Source organism: Trichechus manatus, unplaced genomic scaffold, assembly GCF_000243295.1.
Source record: "Trichechus manatus latirostris isolate Lorelei unplaced genomic scaffold, TriManLat1.0 scaffold00001, whole genome shotgun sequence".
Classification (NCBI taxonomy): domain Eukaryota; kingdom Metazoa; phylum Chordata; class Mammalia; order Sirenia; family Trichechidae; genus Trichechus; species Trichechus manatus.
The window spans coordinates 21236627-21257728 of NW_004443937.1; the positions used below are offsets into that span (position 1 = coordinate 21236627).

Genomic DNA, 21102 nt, shown 5'->3' on the forward strand with positions numbered 1-21102 from the left:
TCTTGGGCTAATACTTTCCTTGTGTCTTTAGTGTTTTTCATTCTCCTTTACTCCAGGTGGTTGGGACCAATTGATGCTTCTTAGATGGCTGCTTGCAAGGTTTTAAGACCCCAGTCGCCACTCACCAAAGTAGGATGCAGAACATTTTCTTAATAAACTTTGTTATGCCAGTTGACCTAGATGTCCCCTGAAAGCTTGGTCCCCAGACCACCGCTCCTGCTACTCTGTTCCTCGAAGTGTTTGATTGTATTCAGGAAACTTTTTAGCTTTGGTTTAATCCAGCTGTGCTGACTTCCCCTGTAGTGTGTGCTATCCTTCCCTTCACCTAAGATAATTCTTATCTATTGTTTAGTTAGTAAATAATCCTCACCCTCCCTCCCCACCCTCGTAACCATTAAAGAATGTTTTCTTCTGTATTTAAACCTTTTCATGAGTTCTTATAATAGTGGTCTTATACAATATTTGTCCTTCTGTGACTGACTAAATTCACTCAGCATAATGCCCTCCAGATTCCTCCAGGTTATAAGATGTTTCACGGCTTCATCATTGTTCTTTATGGTTGTGTAGTATTCCATTGTGTGGATACACCATAATTTGTTTATCCATTCGTCCATTGATGGGCACCTAGGTTGTTTCCATCTTTTTGCTATTGTGAACGGTGCTGCAGTGAACACGAGTGTGCATATATCTTGGCACTTAACTCTTTATTCCAGAGTTTGCCCCCTGATTCTAACTGACTTCCATTGTCCCCTGGTAAGAGCTGACTTTGGGGAAGAGAGGACAGGTAGAAGGATGTGAGGTCTTAAACTCTGGTGGCTGCCCAGGCCTCCTCAAAGGCCTTAGAGATCCTGACTCTAACTATTGGGTATAAATGCTTTTGGAAAACAGAGAGCAGGTGTAAGCATAAAAAGTTAATAATTTGGAAACAGGAAACTGAATCTGAACCCTCCAGATTAGAGGAACAAAACCCATGATGTGGGAGAGAGATTGGAGAGATGAAGTATGAGTACTTTATCCTTATTTTTGCCATGGATATTGTGGTGTAATGGACCGCTTTTGTGTGGCCTTTCTAGCCATTGTCTTGTAACTCCCACCCAGGTGATTGGGCGGGACTGTGTCATAGGGTAATTGTAGCCCACCAAAGGGGTTGGTCGGTTTTGCCATCCCAATGGGATTGAAATGAGCCATCCTAGCGGCAGGAGAGGAGGAAGACCCCACCACTACCAAGAAAGAACAGCCAGGAGCCAGCACGTCCTTTGGACCCGGGATCCCTGCACTGAGAAGCTCCTGGGAGCAGGAGATCGAGAAAGAGAGCAAGCTGTAACCCTGAAGACAGTGAGAAGCAGTGGCAGGAGAGATCTGGCTGCAGTGACCTGGCATAGTGGGCTTCCTGGCCCATGGAGAGAGAAAGCTGGGTGCCTTTGGGCAGAGGCCTAGCACCAGGGAAAGGTGTGCCTGCGAGCTCGGCTGGGAAGAGGCTGTCCTGATAGAAGAACTGTACTCTTGAGTGTTCCTGAGCCTAAATTTAACCTGTTACCTCCTTAATAAACCCCATAATCGTGAGTATGGTCTGTGAGTTCTTTGTGGCCATTGCAATGAATTATCGAACCCAGTAGAGAGTGCTGTGGCAGAGACAATAGTGTCAGAGTTGGTAAGGATGGCAGAGAGAGAAGACATGGTTGACCTCCGCCTTACAGGAATCAGCCTTGGACTGTTAATCTTGATTCTCCTTCCCCCTTGTGAAGTTAGAGGAGGTGAGACACCATGCCCACACCATTTTTACAGATATTTAGAAAAGTATAGGTTTACTTTCTAGTCATTTAAAGATAACTACCTCTGTCAGTAAAGATTAGGTTTGACTGCATAGAACAGTGGCTTCACCTGTTAGAATTTATTTTTCTCTCACATAAAAGAAATTTAGAGGGAGGATCTGCAGTGGTGACACAACCTTACAGCCCTTGGAGCCCAGGCCCTCCTGTTCTCTGATTCCACTGTACTAGCTGTTGTTTCTATCCTTAAGATCACCTCATGGTCTAAGAAGGCTGCTGAAGCTCCAGCCATCATGTCCAAGTCCCAGGCTATAGGAAGATAGCCTTTGGGGAAACCTCACAGACTACTGCTTACATCTCATTGGCTAGAACTTAGCTTCATGGCCACACCTCACTGCAGGGGAGGCTGAGGAATGTAGTCTTTCTATGGGGCTCAGGACTTGGATTCTAAGGAAAAATGAGGGCATATTGGTAGTGGGAGGCCATTAGCAGTGTTTATCATGGCTCCTTGACCAGAATTAAAAATATAACATGAACCTTCAAAGTCAGTGTTCCCTCACCTTTGACATCATGACCCACCCAAAAAAATGATGATATTTGCATGGCATGATGGGTAACTGGAGGAGGCAGTTCGCAGCTGGTGCCACCCTGGGCAACCCCTGCCCCTCCTCTGCCGTATTCTCCATTCCCAGTGCTGTTTAAGGAACCTCTGTTTAAATCATTAGATCTAGCACATAGTCTACAAAGTGAAAGACAGCAAGGCAATGACCTTGTAAAGAGAGTGCTGTGATGAGACCTCAAGAAAGTGGAGCCACTGGATGTGCGTCAGAACTAAGATCAGTCACATTTGATATGACCGTAAGGCTTGTAGTTGAAGATGAAGCAGAGCAGGTCTAAAAGTTCAATTTTAGCTATGTGTGGCTTTTTGTTAAATTTTTTTGGTCTTCATAACTTTATTCTTAGGGTAAGAGAGGAAAAGCCAAATCTGTGTTGCCAGTTTTGATTCTTTGGGTTACTTAACAATGTGGCCATTTTTGTTTGAAATATTTGAGAGAAGCCACTGAAAAATTATTGAATGGAAGAGGACTGGGAAGATTCTTAGATGAAATAGTTTTCTTTCAAATCAAGGTAATAATGCGTATGCCTGGCACATCACTGAAGCTATGTGCTATTTTTAAGGGATTCCTGAAGCAACGTGCTGGAGAGAGTGAAAGCTGGGAATAGAAAATTTAGAGAAAGGAGAGTTATGAAGAAGAATTATTCAATCATTGAGGTTGGGGTCTTTGGGCTGGAGGCAACACGGGTGGTGGTTGGGACAGTGGTCTGTGGGTCCACCCTCTGTCTTGAAAAAACGGGCCCCCTACAAACTAGCTGCATGGTCTCGGTCTGGTTGTTTAACCTCTCGGGACTCAGTTTCTCCTGTAAAAATAAGGATAAGAGTCTCCTCTCTTAGGCGTGTTGGAAGAAGTAAATGAGTCATTGGATACAAATGCTTGCTGGTGGGAGCACTCCGTAAACATTCGCCATTATTGCTGTTGTTATCCTTATACAAAAATACAGCTGGATTCCTGTGCAAAACCAACAAAATCCAGATGGTTCAAAGAGAAAAGGGTTAAAAATGAAACCATTTGAAGAAAATATTGCTGGGTACTTTTATAATCTTGAGGTAGGGAAGGCCGTTCTAAGCTTGATAGGAAGGGTAGAAAGTATAAAGAAATGATTGATAGATTTAATTCTACAAAAATGAAACTTTATACACACATGCTTACTATAACAAGATATATTTGTTCCAGGAAAAATGTGCATGTTTTACAGAATTGGGCACTAAAAATAGCAAGAGTTATGCGACTTTGTAACCGGAACACTAACAAAAAACGGTACACCAGGAGATAACTTGAATAGGAGGTAATGTGAATAGTCCAGACAGGCAGCTCTGCTCTGTGTGGCTTGAGCTCAGAGGTTATTAAAATCTCGCCAGACAATAGCGGGAAATGGCTGCGAGGCATACTCCCGGGGAGGTGGGGCTCTGGCCCACTGGGGCTGCTGCTAAAGTGGGCACGGGAGGAAGTGCAACCTTCTGCAAGGCTGGGGTGCAGCCCTCTGGGGACAGAGCTCTGGGTGCAGAGCTAATTTTAGTTCCTTCAAAATAGGGCTGAAAGGGCTCCTGCCAGTAAAGTACAAGAGCTGAAGGGCTTTTTCTTTTCCTGTTGGAAGATTGTAATTTCACGATTGTGGCTCCCCTTGCTAGGAAAAATTGCACGTGAACCCAGCTCCATGTCACACTGACATTGCTTCCTTATCTGCCAATGGCCTACGAGCTCATTATAGAAAGGCTGTATGTAGAAAAATAATAAAGATGAGTAGGGTTACAAGACACATGACATGTTGGGAGAAATAATTGCAATATATTTGATAGACAAAGGGTTAATATAAAACCCCTTTATGTATCAACAGTAAGGAGTTGAACGCCCCCAGCGAAAACTGAGAAAAAAAACACATATATGAGCAACCTGTAAAGGAACTATAAATGGCCAATATATGTATAAAAAGATGATGAATATTATTAAGAAATGAAAATAACAAATGATAAATACACAGAATGAAATACAATCACTGCTTCATAGCAAAAGAAAAGCAAAACAAAACCTTTTTTCTGGTTCAGGATCCAATCCTGTCTCAGTCCGTTGCCTTTTACAAGAGCCGTGATCTCTGCCATTTGAGAGAGGAAGCCTTTGTGCCCAGGAGGTTTTTAGAGTGGAATGATGCCTTGAGCCTTTTTGTAATTGGGAGAAAGGTGTCATTTTGGAGAAAGCTGGTCTCCAGGTCTTGCATAGAGGTTCACTGAGGGTCCTTGTCTCTTTTCCTTGTGTTTGTGGAGGTTTAGTTTCCCCAGCATGAGGCACAAGAGGAGCCTATTAAGAATCAGATTCATTCCGCATTTCATTTTGCAGCGTTTATTGTTTGCTGGATATCCAGCTTTGCGCATGGTGCATTCCAGCCCAGAAAGAGGAGCAGCATGGGTGAAGTGCACAGAGCCTCGGGTGGGGGGGGTGTGTATGGAGGATGTGCGTGTGTGTGTCTTTAAGGGTTTGAGCAAGGTTGGTTAAGGCAACAAGGGGTCGCCATGAGCCAGAATCAACTTGACAGCAGCTGGTTTGGTTCAGTTTTTTTTAGTGGGTGTTTAGTGGTATCTCATTGTGGTTTTTTAGCAGGGATGCTTTTGAGGGTAACAGAGAGCGATATTAATAATTACACCGGAAAAACAGGGATAAACTGCGATCAAAAAAAAAAAAAAGCCAAGCCCATTGCCGTCCATTTGATGCCAACTCATAACATTATAGGACAGAGTATAACTGCCCCATAGGGTTTCCAAAGCTGTAATCTTTACAGAAGTAGATTGCCACATCTTTCTCCTGAGGAGCCGCTGGATGGGTACAAACCACCGACCTTTCAGTTAGCAGCCAAGCGCTTTAACCACTGCGCCACCAGGGCTCCTTAAACTGGGATTGTCCCTGGCAAACCAAGCCAAATGGGCATTCTTGCCAAGCCCCAGTCCCTCTATCCCCTCTGCTTCCCTCCCTCCTGGGGTTAGACACTATCCTGATGCTGTGTTTGATTCCTTTGAATATTTTTAAACTTTTACTCCGTGTGTATTGATGCACAATGCGTATTATTATTTTGCATACTTTAAAGTTTTTCGTAAGTGGTTTCATACTGTATGCATTTCTTGCAGCCTTTGTATTTTAACCACCCAGTGTTATGCTTTTCATGTCTTTAAAACTGATATATATAGATCTAAATTATTCATTGTAATGGCTGTATATGTGTTCCTCTCTGAATAAATCACAGTGTAATGATCTATTCCTCTACGGAAAGACAGTTAGCTTGTTCCATTTTGAGGCTGTTATAAACAGTGTTACAAAAACCATTCTGTAAAGTCTCCTTGTTCCTTTGTGTGAGAATTTCTGTAGAGTTGAGGCCTGGAAGGAGAGTTGTTGGGCCACTTGAGCTATGTATGTTTTTAACTTTATCAGGCGTACCATAAACATGTTCATATATTTTTCACTTTCGATTTTTTTGGATTCCTTTTTTAGATTTAATCCCAGGTGTGAGGCTACTGGCTTAAGGGAAGATGAACAGGTTTTTGGTTTTCTAAACATGCTGTCAGACTGTTTTCTGCAAGCGTTGTTCCAATTTACACCCGCTCCATCTGTCTAAACGCTAGTTCGACTGTGAGCGCTTTAATTATAATCGTACTGACATTGGATGTTTTCATATAAAAAATGTCCGCTGATAATTGAATAATTATAGACTATAACATTCACACGTTTAAGAGAAATTCTGAAGACGTTTGGAAATCCAAAGTATTTTTTCTATTATTTCCTGGTAAAACAGAAGTTCAAATGAACAACAATGCTGCCTACTTTTCAAGCATTCTCCTGGAGGTTAAACTCTGAACTGGATTTCTATGCATTAATTTTTCCTTTTAAAATAAAATGTCTGCACAACTCTAGCTTTATATCTTAATACTAGGCTCAAACTCCCCTGTGATGTAACATCACTTGTTTTCATAGGGTTCTATGCAAAGCCTGTTGGAGTCACTATTTCTGAAAAACACTGAATTTCAGTTTTGACGTTTTGCGGCCTCCGTAACGAGATCCTTCCTTTTCCCTGTGCCCCGTCCCCTCTTGGGGGCAACTCTTGTTGCACAACAAACCGGCATGTCTGAGTGGACTGTGCTGCACTCAGTTACGCAAGATTGCATTTTAGCCTCACGTTGGAGACCCTGTTTCCGAACAGACTTGAGGCCGCCTCCACTCGAGTGCTCCTTCTGGGGTACGTATCATTTGAGCTGGCGTTTCTGTGTGGTTCTGTGATAGCTCAGTACCTGACACCCACTCAGTGTGGAATTGAGCCCGTGTAGTTGTTTATCCTTTTTCTTAGAAAGAGTCAGTTCTGGTGGTAATTAAGGCCACAGGCGTTCTGGAGAACTCCCCGGTGTTGGTTTTTGTTTCATTCTCAGAAGCCTGGTTTCTTTGGCCTTTTCTCTCTGGTTCCATGCTGGTTTCTCTGCTTGTCCTTCCCTCTTGGCCGCTTACAGCACGTGAACTGTCCCTCAGTGGGAGAGGCAGAAAAGGAAGAGAAAAGGAAGGCTTTTCCCTACGCATCAGGGGCTGGCATGTGAGCCGTGAGGAATCAAGCCGAGGGAATGGAAAAGGGACAGCTGGGAGTTGGAGGTCCTGGATTCTGGTCCTGCCACTGCTTAGCCTTGAGACCCCGCCCATGTCTCTGAACCTCTTGAGGCCTCAGTTTCCTCTTCTATAAGAGGAAGGGGTAGACAAGGACTGGCTTGGGTTATGAGTTCACACCCAGCGCTGGTGTGAGGAGTCTGAGAAGTGTCTTATGTTGAAGGTAGGGAGATGGTGACTGCGTGGGAGAGACAGAGCTGGTGAGAGATGTCTTTCCCTTGCTCACTGTTTTGGATATTGAGCTGTGTGCCTTATTTATTTCCTTGAAAACAAATTTTTTTAAAGCAAATTTAATTAATTAAAGTCATAGCAAGGAGCTACCTGTCAACTCTCTAATGTTGGCGTGCAAAAAACCCTTGGAGGACCTGAGTTCAAAGCCAGGACTTCAGCCACATAGATTCTGGTTCAGGAGGTCAGGGGTGGAGGCTCTTAGAGACCTACAGAGCCCCCTTAGGGAAACCCAGGGTTTGCAGCTCGCTAGCGCCTGCCTAATGACACCATCGCCCCGTGCGCAGTCCTTGGAAGGGTTTCTTGGTTTTGCTGAAACGCCTATATACTAGTGAAGGGAGGAGCAATGCTTTCTTGCAGGTTCCTCCCCTAGGGCCTGCTTGGAAGGGGCCACACTCACTGGGAGTGAGTTATGTTCAGATTAGGGTTGAGATGAAGTGGGCCGGGTTGTGGGGTCTGGCTTGGCCACTTATTGATGGTGTGCCCTTGGGTTCCCCACGTAATCTTGTGGAGCTTGGTTTGCTCCTTTGTAAAGTTTGTTTCTAATCCTCACTCTGTACTGCTTGCTGCTTATGAAAGTAAATGAAGTGCAGTAATAGATACAGGTGCTTTGCCTCCTGTAGCAAATATTTATTGAGCATTTACTGGATACCACACGGGGTTCTCGAAGCTGGGGAAGCAGTGAAGATTGAATCAGAGTCTAGGGGTGGTGTTGCTACTTCTGAGGCCCCTTGCATGGTGGGCTGTGCAGAGGACTATGTGCCAGTTTCAGATCTGTTGCTGGTTTCCAGTGTGACACTTGGCAGATTCCTCAACCTCTCTGAGTATAGTGTCAACTTCCATTAATTGAGGTGATTGAGTTAGGAATTTTTAACTCTAATTATCCACTTGTAATTTGTGGAATCACAGCTTTTGTGGTGAAGAAAGTAATTACTAAAACCCAGTTCTCTGAAGATGATAAAGTTAAGGCTCCAAGCTTTGTGGTCCTGTGACATGGAGGAATTTTCTAGAAGGATATCTGTCAGACACCAGTCACAAAGTACAGTGCATATCTCTGGCACCAGTCTGGCCCGGTTGTGAGTCTTTGAGTCTGTGCTCTTCAATTCTGTCATTCCGACCAAATGGAATTGTTTCCAAGTCTGTACAGAATGTTTTGAAAGTGGCTGAGTAGGTGAGAGGTCTTGTCTTATTGTGAAGCCTTTAAAACATTGCTGCAGGTTTGCAGTCACTGCCAAGGGTTGTGGTTTCTCCAGGCTTAATGAGGCAGTAGATAATGGGAGAGGGTTAGTGCCTCCAGCCAGAACTTTCTCAAGCACAGATCTGGGGTCATGCTCATCACCCACCACCCTCTTGGCCAAGTGGAAGCTTGGTGCTAAAGAGGTGAGGTGGGATAGGGATAACCAAAACCCATTGCCGTCGAGTCTATTCCGACTCATAGCGACCCTGTAGGACACAGCAGAACTGCTCCATAGGTTTTCAAGGAGCGCCTGGTAGATTCGAACTGCTGACCTTTTGGTTAGCAGCCAAGCTCTTAACCACTGTGCCACCAGGGCTCCAGGATAGAGATAGGGAGGGGATAACAGAAGGACTTTTGTAACATGGCTAGTTTTTTTTGCAACTGTCTAAAAGTAACCAGTTGTTGTCATTGAGTCATGACCACCCTATGTGTGTCTGAGTAGAGCTGTGCTCCACAGGGTGTGATAAAATAAATATAACGTGAAATTTGCCATTTTAACCATTTTTAAGTGTACAATTTAGTGGCATTAATTACAGTCACAGTGTTGTGCAACCTTCACCATCATTTATTTTAATGTGACCAATTTTGGTGAATTAAGGTTTGATTTTTTGTTCTTTGCTTGTCACCTTTAATGTGGTCCATAGTGTTGAAGCACTTACTGTTGAAAATCAAAGACCACAGCCTTCAGTATGGATTACACCTCAACATAAAGAAAACAAAAATCCTCACAGTTGGACCAATAAGCAACATCATGATAAACGGAGGAAGGATTGAAGTAGTCAAGGATTTCATTTTACTTGGATCCACAATCAACACCCATGGAAACAGCAGTCAGGAAATCAAAAGACGCATTGCGTTGGGCAAATCTGCTCCAAAAGATCTCTTTGAAGTGTTAAAAAGCAAAGATACCACTTTAAGGACTAAGGTGCGCCAGACCTAAGCCATGGTGTTATCCACCGCCTCATATGCATGTGAAAGCTGGACAATGAATAAGGAAGACCGAAGAAGAATCGATGCCTTTGAATTATGGTGTTGGCAAAGAATATTGAATACACCATGGACTGCCAAAAGAACGAACAAATCTTTCTTGGAAGAAATACAGTCAGAGTGCTCATTAGAAGCGAGCATGGTGAGACTTTGTCTCACATACTCTGGATATGTTATCAGGAGGGACCAGTCCCTAGAGAAGGACATCATGCTTGGTAGAGAAGAGGGTCAGCGGAAAAGAGGAAGACCCCCAACGAGATGGATTGACAAAGTGGCTGCAACAGTGGGCTGAAGCATAACAACGATTGTGAGGATGGCGCAGGACCGGGCAGTGTTTGGCTGCATTGTAGGTAAGGCTGCTACGACTCGGAACCGCCTCGACAGCCCCTAACAACAACATACCGTTCTCTGGAGTACTATAGCAGGACATCAGGATGGGGATCCACGTGTACAAACTGGAGACACAGATGTTTAATTTGGCCCTTAAATATTAAAAAAATTCTAAATTAGTGTCCAACATTTAAAAATCAGGGAATCCCATTTAAAAATACAGATTTCTGGCTGGCATTTTGAAAGAGTCAGCCTGTCTAGGACTGTGGGGCCTCCCCCTCCTTGGAGCAGTTAAATGCCGTGAGTAAGTGACTGCAACCCTTGGAATGTACAGCCCTTGTTCTAGCTGCTAAGAGGAATTTAGGGTGGGAAGAGAGGTTTTCTGCAACCTCATGCCTTTGTTCTTACAGATGAAGAAACCAAGTCTCAGAGAGATGAAGATGTGGCTTGCTCATGTGACAGGGCAAAATAGGGGGCAGAGCCAGGACTGGGCTCCCATTCGTCTCTAGGCTGTGCTCTTGGCACGACAGCAGGGCTCTTGACGTCTTCCAGCAGGTGGCAGTCTCTCCACTTCCCCCCCTTTCCTTTCTGCCCTCTGTTGCTCTCTTCCTCGGATTTTGCCAGTTTTCTCTCACTAAGCTTCTCCTCTTTGTGCAGCTCTGTTCTTCCTCTCCCTCCTTTTGTTCTTGCCTCTCCTTTTGCTGTTTCTCTGGGGATCTCCTGAAGACTAAGTGAGTATCGAGGGATGCCCTGGTCAGCTCCTTTGCACACCCGACTTCCCTTGCCGCCGTGCAGTTGTCTGTGCTTCTGGGCCCAGCTTGGAGACAGAAGGCCCAGAAACCCCACGGAGCTCCCCCCACCCCTGCCCTGCATCTTGGGGCGGCCGTGGCTCAGAGCATTCAACTGGAGGAGGTGGCGCCATGGTCATAAATATGCTGACTTATTCTGAGAGGCCAGAGATAAGTACTATTGAGATTCCCTGGTTTTTTAATGTTGGGCATTAATTTAGAGCTACTGCCTCTGCTGTAAAATATAAGCATCATCTGGGGTGCCTGGCGGGTTTCTTGAAGTGAGGTTTCACCTATGGTCTGATGGAGCCCATTTTGTATCCATGCAAATCCCTACATGAGGGAATGAGGATCTCACCTGAATCAGGTGGAGGATGGACATAGCTGCTCGTACAGCCCTAGACATTCCAGGCACTGAACAGGCTCCAGCAGCCTCTCCCACCTCCCAACTGGGCCTAAATGAGGCCCCAGTCCTCAGGCAGGAGGATCTACTCTGAAACATCTGCCTTCCTAGGAGAAAACCTAGAAAGGGCCAAAGCTGTGAGGAGGTGAAGAGACCTGTTATTTTCTGCTCCCGACGTGATGCCATAGGAATTGCAGGGCCTGGATCAGCGTTTGCTGAGTGACTGAAGAAACATTCACTTCCTCCATGGGCCTTTCCTTCATGCGCGACAAAGACCTACTGAGAGGGACTTGAAAAGACCTTGACGCTAGATGGCGCCACCTCCCTCATTCTGAAGCTGGGTGCTTGTCCATCCTGGGTAGGAGTTGACACACTAGACCTGATACCTGCTGCTTCTAACTTTCCCTTGTTGTGTTATTCACCCAGCACTTATTGAGCACTTACTGTTGCCTAAATGGGGCTAAGTGCCCCTTCCTGGGAGGCTCCCAGTTAGTGGGGAAGAGACAAGTAGAAAACATTTCTAACATTGTAGTGAAATAATTTCCACACTAAGTGCTTGTGATAGCCAGAGGGAAAGGGTCAAGGAAGGCTTTGAAGTTGTTGTTGTAGTTGTTAGGTGCCTTGGACTTGGTTCCGACTCATAGCTGCCCTATATACAACAGGATGAAACACTGCCTGGTCTTGCGACATCCTCACAATTATTATGCTTGAGCCTATTGTTGTGGCCACTGTGTCCGTCCATCTCGTTGAGGGTTTTCCTCTCCTTCACTGACCCTCTGAAGTACAGGGTGACATTTGAGTGATATTTTGGAATGGAGTTTGCTGGGCAGCAAAGTACATTCTAAGCAACTGGAGCAGCTGGTGTACAAGCATGGATTTATAAAAAAATGTGTTTGGAGGATCGTAAGAAGTTGGTGTGGCTTAACTGTAGGGGTTTTGGAGACAATAGCAGAGACTGAGCTTGATGAGAAAGCTCATCCAGACACTGATTTGGCTGCTTTAACAGAGGCTAAAATAAGAGTGGCTTAAATATGGTAGAAATTTCTTTCTTTCTCTCCTAAAAGTCCAGGTGGAAGGTGATCCCAGAATACCCTGCTCTCCAGGTGGCTTCAGGGTTGCTCAGGCAGTCCTCTAGGGCTTGCCTTTGCTTGTATGGCTGCGGATGGCTCCGGGCCCATCAGGGTAATTGGACAGATAGAAGGGGCGTGACTTGGACGTTCTGTTTACATCCCATTAACCAGGCATGTGGACACACCTAAGTGCAAGGGAACCCGTGAAACACAGTTTTTAGGGTAGTGGCCGTGTGCCCAGCCACACCTTGGGGGTTACATCACTAGAAGGAGGAAGTATAGACTGCGTTTTGGGAAATAACCAACAGCCTTTGCCCTAGAAAGGTGCAGACCAAATTATGGAGCACTTTATAGGGAGCCTTGGTGGCGTAGTGGTTAAGAAGTTTGGCTACTAACCGAAAGGTTGGCAGTTTGAATCTACCAGTCACTCCTTGGAAACTCTATGGGGCAGTTCTACTCTGTCCTGGTGGGGTTGCTATGAGTTGGAATCCACTTGATGCCAATGGGTTTAATTTTTTTTTTCATAGGGCACTGGGAGATTTTTAAATAGACGAGACTGTGATTTAAAAAGTGTTTTTCCAAAGATGGCGCCAGCAGCAATGTGGCCAATGTAGGCCCAGTGACCCTAGAGGCGGTTGTAGTAATTTGGAAAGGAGGAGATGCTGAGGGAGTAGGTGTCTCCTGATAGCCCAGTGAGCCTGGCCTTTTGATAGCTTGACAGACTGGGGGCTGGTGAGGTTCTGGGCTGTTGTTACTGCAAATCTGGCAGAAGCCACAGACTTACTGGGATCTGAGTTCAATACGGAGGTTGATGCCCTTCATTTGGCACTTATCGCAGAACATGTTTTTATAGCTTGTTAAGAATGTGGACTGGAGCTGCGGACAGATGATGACTGTGGAGCGAATAGAGGGTTCCTTTCCTCCAGGTTGAGCCAGCAGAGCTCATTCACACCATGAACTTGAATAAGCTCCAAGAGTAGGAGCTGGGCCTATCCTACTCAGGCTACTGACCCGTGTGGTTCTGCAAAAAAATTTCCTCTTTTCTTGGCCCTGTTTCCTGGGCTTTAAATAGAAAAGTCGTTCTGGCACCTCAGTAGTTTGTTGATGTGTTTAATGGATTAACTCTACCACATTTATAAAGTCTTCCACCCATTTAGAACAGAAAGTTCCTGATCATAATATCCATGGAATTCCCTAGCATTTCAAGTATGCCCGCCTAGTAGATGGGCAGCAGGAGGTGACAGAGGGAATAACATAGTCCTACAAGCCAGGCAGCTGAGGCTTCTTAACAGTGGATCTGCCACTTGTTCAGCTGTGTGGCCTTGGCTAGCAGAGTGCTTCACAATCTGGGGAATCTCAGCTTCCTCATCTATAAAACAGAACAAATAATATCTGTGTCCCAGGTTGCTGGGAGGGTCAGAGAAAGCTTTGAAAGCACCTGGCATGGTGTTTGGCACCCCGCGAGGCAGTTGGTAAAAGTGTTGCTGGAGGGTTCTTTTTTTAGAGGCAAACAACGTGTTATGCTTTATACACAGATATACCAACAGCTATAAAAGCTACTTTTTAAATATTAAAGACTTAGAGCTAGTTGTTGATTGGAAAAGTAGCTACCTATAAACAATACTTAACACTGAAAACTGTCAGAAACCAGAAATTTCTGATTAAATTTATTATTATTATTTTTGGTGAAAATATACACAGCAAAACATACACCAATTCATCAATTTCTACATGTCCAATTCGATGACATTGATTACATTTTTCAAGTCGCACAACCATTCTCCCTATCCTTTTCCAGATTATTCTTGGGGACTGCTTGTAGGCCCTCATATTATATTTACCCAACCTCAGGCCTTTGTATGAGGGACACGTGGTGTCTGCCCCCAGAGGAGGTCTCCGGGGCCTCTGGCCCAGCAGCCAAAGTCAAGGAGAGTTCCCTGGGCCATCTCTATAATCCTGTCCCATGCCTTAATTCTCTGGGCCTTCCAGGCATCTGAAAACTTGGTGATGTTTCTATGGCTGGTCATCTTAATGGAAAAATTAAATATACAGAGTTTGTAAAAAAGGCATTTTGGTAAGCCTCACCTCTTGATACTTTATCTCAGTGGTCATCATATGCTTTAAGGAAAATGATATCTCTGGGGCACAAGGACCTATACTGTAAATAGATTGACCTTCAGCTCTGGAAACATAGAAGGACAGGTCAAATCTCAATGTTTGAGCAGTTGCCAAGGTGCTCACAAGTGACCTGTTATTCTTAGAAGGGGTTTTTTTTTGTCTGGAATCTGTTGCCTTCACCACCACCACCAAATAGCAGTGCCACCAGAAGATTCCAGCCTGTTGTGTAGGCATTACATGTGGGAATCTGTTGGTGCCCTGCCTGGTCTCCTAAGGACAGGCTGGCACTGCCTGTTGTGGGGCTGCTGTGGAGTGATGGTTTGGTCAGATCTTTGTTTAGCCAAGAGGTGGTTGGGCGTCAGCCTTCCTTGACCCTGGATCCCCTCAGTCAGATGGCGGCCATGTTATAGCTGTGAGGCCTCTCCCCTAGATGAGCTTTATGGTAATTTATTCTTCACTTGGTAATGAGAGGAGGAAATACTTGCTTAATTAGGGGCCGTCCTGAACCTTTTGAATGGTACTTTGGTGTTAGTGGGAGATGAGGAGAAATACTAGACACTGTCTCTCTTGAGGTTGAGCTGTTGGCTCAGGCATAGGGGAGGGGATAACTTCTGTTCACCGCAGGCATTTGCAGAGTGACAGAGCAGCTCTTGTCTGGTTTGTGGCTCTGAACTGCCAAGTGCACTTGCTGTGACATTTCTGACATTAGGCAGTAAAGCCCGAGTGTTCAGATGTAGTTTTCTCCCCAGACGGAATTGAAGAGCTTCCTTAGAGCTCCAAGTAAAATTATGAATGTCTTCACTTTCTACTTTCAATTAACTCTTTACTTAGCACTTGAAAAACCACCCTGGCTTCCTGAACGGAAATGTTGTATAATGAAACTTTGCGTATTGACTGAGTGAGGAGGGGCTGTGGGGGAGGTGAGGCCAGGAGGGAGGGACTGACAAGTGCCTTCATTGTGGCTCCTGCCCTAAAGGATGTGATTTGTCACTAAACATCGTCTTTTCCTGTGCTTCCGTATATTTCCCACCTTCTGTGTGACCTTACTAAGCAAAAAGGAGACAGGGATTTTGGTAAGTTCTTCTGGGCACGATGTCTCCAGGTCCTGCCTGAGTGTCAGGGGCTCCCCAGGGGTCACTGCTCTGCTGCATGCTTAGCTCTAGGACCCGCCCTCTTCCTCCACTCCTCTGCCCTGTGTTGCTTGGCCTTGGCTCCAACAGGGAGAGAAGTGAAGTGGTCTTTCTGGCTGTTCCTGCTTTGGTTCTCCAGGAATTCCGCCCTCCCGTGGGCTGCTTCAGGCACTTCCTGCTCCCTCTGTCAGCCGTGTGCCAGCTTGAAGCACTGGGATCTACTGTCATTGTTCACACCAGTCATTTTCTCTGTGTGTGTTGAGGACTGGGTTTTTCTCCTTTAATCTGAGAAAGAACACTTCTCGCGTTTTAAGAGTGCTTCCTAAGTTTGACCCATCCTTGACACCTCTTCCTTATTTTCCCGTGCTTGTGTGTAGTTTTATTTATCTTGAGAGCACCCCCCCATTTTCTGACACCTTGGAGAGGGACAGAAGACTGACGCAGGGCCTCAGTTTGCCACCTTGCTCCAGGCCCCCACCTTTGTTTCCTACTGCAAGGCAAGAACGTGGTATGACAGCCTTGCTAGGAATTGACGCCAGGATTTGTACTCTTACGATTGTTTTTTTCTTTCCCTCAGTTTGCAGGTTCAGTCCTACAATGATAGAACAAGTTTAACTCTCCTCTCTTATCAAGCAGTGTGCACCAGAGACAACTTTGGTTTATTTATGGGTTGACTCGTCCCCTGCTGCTCACACAGTCATTTACTAGCTCTAGTCCTGAATACCTTCTACAAAATGGGATGACATAGTGGTCATCCCAGAATTAGCTGATAAATAATCAAAATTCACCCTAGCATTTATTGAATTCCTTCTCTGTGTTTCTCCTTTGGTAAATAAGTGCTGGGGATATAGAGGAAACCCTGGTGGCATAGTGGTTAAGTGCTAACCAAAAGGTCGGCAGTTTGAATCCACCAGGCGCTTCTTGGAAACTTTGGGGCAGTTCTGTTCTGTCCTATAGGGTCACTATGAGTCAGAATCCACTTGATGGCAACGGGTTTGGTTTTGTTTGGGGGAGGGTATAGAAGTTGTGTTAGGATCTGTTCTTGTCCTGACTGTATTTGCCATGTTGTTGTGCTTACAATTTAATTTAAGAAAAGCCTGCATTAATGTGCTTTGCATGGATTAATTCATCTTCTTAGACATTATGATGCACACCCTAAAAGCAGCCTGTTCCAGGAATTGGGGGTGAGGGATCGAGGATGACTGTGTATGACATTTGCCATCTCACAGGGAGATGAGTCGAATACTAAAATACCCAGAAGTCAGAATGTAGTAAGTGCAAGAACAGAAGTTCTAACAAAGTGCTGTGTGAATATAGTAGGAGGTGAAAGATTAACTCTATTTAGAGTGCCGAAAGCATGGTAGAAGTAATATTCAAGCTATGCCTTAAAGGACAGGTACCTATTAGTTTAATGCCTGGAAACACCATAAGAATAGAAATGGTGCAAGGGCAGGGCCATACCCTTGTGTTCCTCATTGTGTTTCCTGTGTGTCTGGCACTCAGAATATAGTGAAACCTGTGAGAGCCGGAACTTGACAGGACTGCCTTGTTTTTCTGGGTCTTGCAAGTTACCATTTTTCTGTCACTGTCTATTAGTGGGAGATATTTGAGTTTTCCTTCTCAGATAGGTTTCTGCCTTACACAGGTTCTGGCTTGCGCAGATTTTATTGTATTTGGATGGATAAATGGAAGTATGGGTGGAGAAACAGACGAATGAGTGAATGTAATGAAGGCAGAGTTCTAGGTAAAGGGGATAGCTTGAATGGTAAAAGAGCGACAGGAAGAAGTTAGGTAGATTGATGCAATTATAGCTCAACATGACTGGTTTGGCTCAAGTGTAGCGTGTTTGAGGGAGAATGGCTGGAGAAAGGGTTAGAAAGAAAGGCTTAGGCCTGAATAGTGAAGGCTCAAGTATTTTGGCTTTTTGTCCCAGATAGTAGGCAGCTAAACAGCAGTAACTATCCGGGGAGGTCTTGGTAGAACGTGTACATAATTCTGAGTTCTGAGAGTAGAATTTAAATTAGAGAAAGACCTCTAGTATGACCTTGTCTGATCTCTGCATAGAGCCCTGGTGGCACAGTGGTTAAGAGCTGGGCCGCTAATCAAAAGGTCAGTAGTTCAAATCCACAAGCCGCTCCTTGGAAACCCTATGGGGCAGTTCTTCTCTGTCCTATAGGGTCACTATGAGTTGGAATCAACTCAACAGCAACGGGTTTGGTTTGGATTTCCCCATGTTGTAGGTACCCATTGCTGTCAAGTCAATTCCAACTCATAGCGACCCTATAGGACAGAGTAGAACCGCTCCATAGGGTTTCCAAGGAGTGCCTGGTGGATTTGAACTGCTGACCTTTTGGTTAGCAGCCATAGCTCTTAACCACTACGCCACCAGGGTTTCCCCATGTTGTAGGTAAATAGCTGTATACACCTAGTCTGGGCCACAGGTTATTTATTTAACTAGCAGCAACAAGGCCTAGCCAGTTCTGGACTCTCATGTTTTGGTCCTTTTTCTCCAGACGTGTGCAACAGCACTGACCTTCCGGAAGTTGAGATCATTAGCCTGCTGGAGGAGCAGCTGCCCCATTATAAGTTAAGAGCTGATACCATCTACGGTTATGACCACGATGACTGGCTCCATACGCCCCTCATTTCTCCTGATGCCAACATTGACCTCACAACCGAGCAAATTGAAGAGACGCTGAAGTACTTCCGTAAGTAGTTTCATTTTTGTGTGGCGAAGGCACTACGATAATTAGTTCTTTTTTAGCTATGGTCTCAAATGAGATCTTGTACTGGTTACCATGTCTTGTGGACTGCCATTCGTGGAAAGGTGGTCAAAGAAATGTGACTGTAAAGTTTAGCCACATAAAAGGCTGAAATTTTAAGTGTTCTCAGTAGAAATCTTAGAGTAGTGGGGACCAAGTATGGATTTTCATTTGAGCCAACTTTCTTCTAACCACATTGAAAGACAGAACTTTGAAAATGCTCCCATTTTTACTTCTCTTGACAAAAGTACCACATGAGCCCTTAGAAACTTCTTATTGGGAAGGAGTTTGTCTGCACTTAAAATCAAAGATGTTGGTAACATATAGGTAGTACAATATTTATATGACATAGCAAGACATGTATACCAAGGCTCACAACGTTTGTGTGGAAGCCCACAAAGGTGGTTATTCTGGAGAGTCTAAATGTCAGTCATACTGAGGGCTGTAGTGCTGATACCTGGTAGAGTGAGCAGTATACTAAATCACTGCCTTTCTCTGCCCCTCCCCCAGTGGAGTTGTGATGATAGGACATGAAACCTGACACTGCAGACTTGAAAAGAAAAATGTTAATTAAAAAAAGGTATTACTGATGATGCTTCTGGTTTTCATTAAAGAGGTGCCTTTATAGAAGCAATTTTATGCTTTAGAAATTCATGGCAGCCCAAGAGCTTGGTAGGACAGGAATGAGATAATTCCTACTCATTTTGACACTGCTGACTTAAATTCAAATTAACTTGAGCCTGGTCTACGCTAACAGTTTAAGGAGCTTTCAACCACTTTCAAAGTGATAATACTTACATACCTGCATATCATTGTGTCACTTAAAAAAAAAAAAAACATACAGCAGTTCTGCATCTATTTAGAGATAACTTGACTCAAAACTAGTTTATAGTGAACCTCTTTAAAGATTTTCTGTAATTATTTCCACTAATGCAGACTGATCTCTCAAATTTTCTTTAAGTTGTGCAATCATTTGCAATAAACAAGTCAGAACTACAGCTTCCTTCTTTAGGGTGCATCTGGGACAGTTTTCAGATTTTCTTTACTAAAAGGAATTTTGTTTAAATTAACCTGTGTTTTTATACCTGATGCAAACTCTATAGTCTGTTTGTGAACCAATGCAGATTATCAGTTGTAATAGGAATACAAATAGAATAATCCATGCCAGGGCAGATATGAAACATGTTAGACTTATATTAAAGTTCAGTTTAAGCCTTAGAACTCCTGATGCATCTTGTAGTGTACAGAAAACTCTTTGCAAGTCATTTTTGTTTATTCACAATATCTGTACCACCCAGGAGATATGGAATCCTGCTTTGCAAGTCATTTTTGTTTATTCACAATATCTGTACCACCCAGGAGATATGGAATCCTGTGGAAAGCTGTGTTCAGAGTAACCTCCTTGGTAGGTTATTTGCTTCCTTTAGACTGCTTCACAGTAGAATTCACCACAGAATTATTTTTCCAGAAATCTCTGCTTGTTACGTGCTCTTCCCTAAGAGACCCTTTGGGACCCTGGTGGCACAGTGGTTAAGTGCTGGCTGCTAACCTGAAGGTCGGCAGTTCGAATCCGCTAGCTGCTCCTCAGAAACTCTTTGGGGGCAGTTCGGCTCTGTCCTGTAGGGTTGCTATGAGTCTGAATCGACTTGACAGCAACGGGTTTAACAGGTTTAAGAGATCCTTCTGTGATTCTAGAGGGCACTTTCTGGCCATTTCTGCCACAGGAAGTTCCTAGTCTGTTCTCAGACACACTGACTAGGCCCGTAGATCGACAGTATAATTGGAACACCATCCATGGGAACACTTCACACTTTTCAGAGAACTTTTATACCAATTGCCTCATCTCATCCCTGTAAAATGCCTGAATGTAGGCTGCTGTTGTTGTTAGGTGCCATCAAGTTGATTCCGACTCATAGCGACCCCATGTGACAGAGTAGAACTGCCCCATAAGGTTTTCTAGGTGATCAAGAGCTTGGCTGCTAACCAAAAGGTCAGCGGTTTGAACCCACCAGCCACTTTGTGGGAGAAAGATGTGGCAGTCTGCTTCCGTAAAGATTTATAGCCTTGGAAACCCTACGAGGCGGTCCTACACTGTCCTGCAGGGTCACTATGAGTCAGAATTGACTTGACAGCAGTGGGTTTGAGGTTTTTTGTTTTTTTTTTTCTGGCTCATTTTTACAGCAGCAGATTACCAGGTCTTTCTCCCCTGGAGAAACCAACCACTGGGTTTGCAGTTGAGCTCTTAACCATTGCGCCACCAGGGCTACTTTAAATGTGGCAGGGGCTGGTTTTATTAGAAGGGAAATGAGAGTGTGGAGGACTCGCAGTGTTTATTTCACAGCAAGACTGAAACAGAGATTGTGTCTTGTTTTTTAGTTACATGTAAGGAGAATTCCTGGTAGATTTGACAGTGGATAACACAAATTGCAGTAAAACTGGAAGAACCACAATAGACATTTAGCAGAGATTCTGAAAGTTTTTAGAGCATGGTTGCAGCCGAGTCTTACCCTTATTTTGTATTTTCTTCTGTGGTACCTGTGTTTAGAGCAAAGTAGGCATTTCCTAAATATTTATTAAATGAGCAATCGGGCGTTAGGTCTTAACTTGAATGTAGAACCCTACAGAACAAGGACTCTCAAACTGAGGTCCTGGGACCCCCAAAGGTCTGTAGAGAGAATTCAAGGATTCCATGAACTTGGAAAGGAAAGCAAAAGTATAGCTTTATTCTCATTAACTTCTAATGGAAATGTAGTATTGCCTTCCATTATGAACGTGGGCAACAAAGCACAGTGGTATTAGCAGGACCTGAGACTTAGTCACCAGTGGCAATCATGAGTATTTTCCTATTATATTACCCTGGAAGCTGATACATGGAAATACAGTCTTTACTCCTCACTGCTTTGAGATTACATTCATCATTAGATGTGCTGCTAGGTCTTGTTCCTTAATACATTCATAAAAAAGCACTTATTATAGTGCAGACTTTTTTTTTAAGTTTTTTTTTTTTTTTTAATATTTTATTGTACTTCAG

General features: G+C 44.3%; 1 protein-coding gene across 3 annotated transcripts in view; it reads left to right on the forward strand.

Moving 5' to 3' along the window:
- Window positions 1–21102, forward strand: part of TRAK1 (trafficking kinesin protein 1) — a 150598-nt gene that overhangs the window by 23451 nt on the left and 106045 nt on the right. For all 3 annotated transcript variants that reach the window (XM_023725964.1, XM_004368421.1, XM_023725945.1), the window contains exon 2: window positions 17823–18017. Coding sequence is in view for 2 of the 3 variants with exons in the window: in XM_004368421.1 (XP_004368478.1) it covers window positions 17823–18017 (195 nt within the window). In the remaining variant the exon portion in view is untranslated. The remainder of the gene's footprint in view (window positions 1–17822; window positions 18018–21102) is intronic.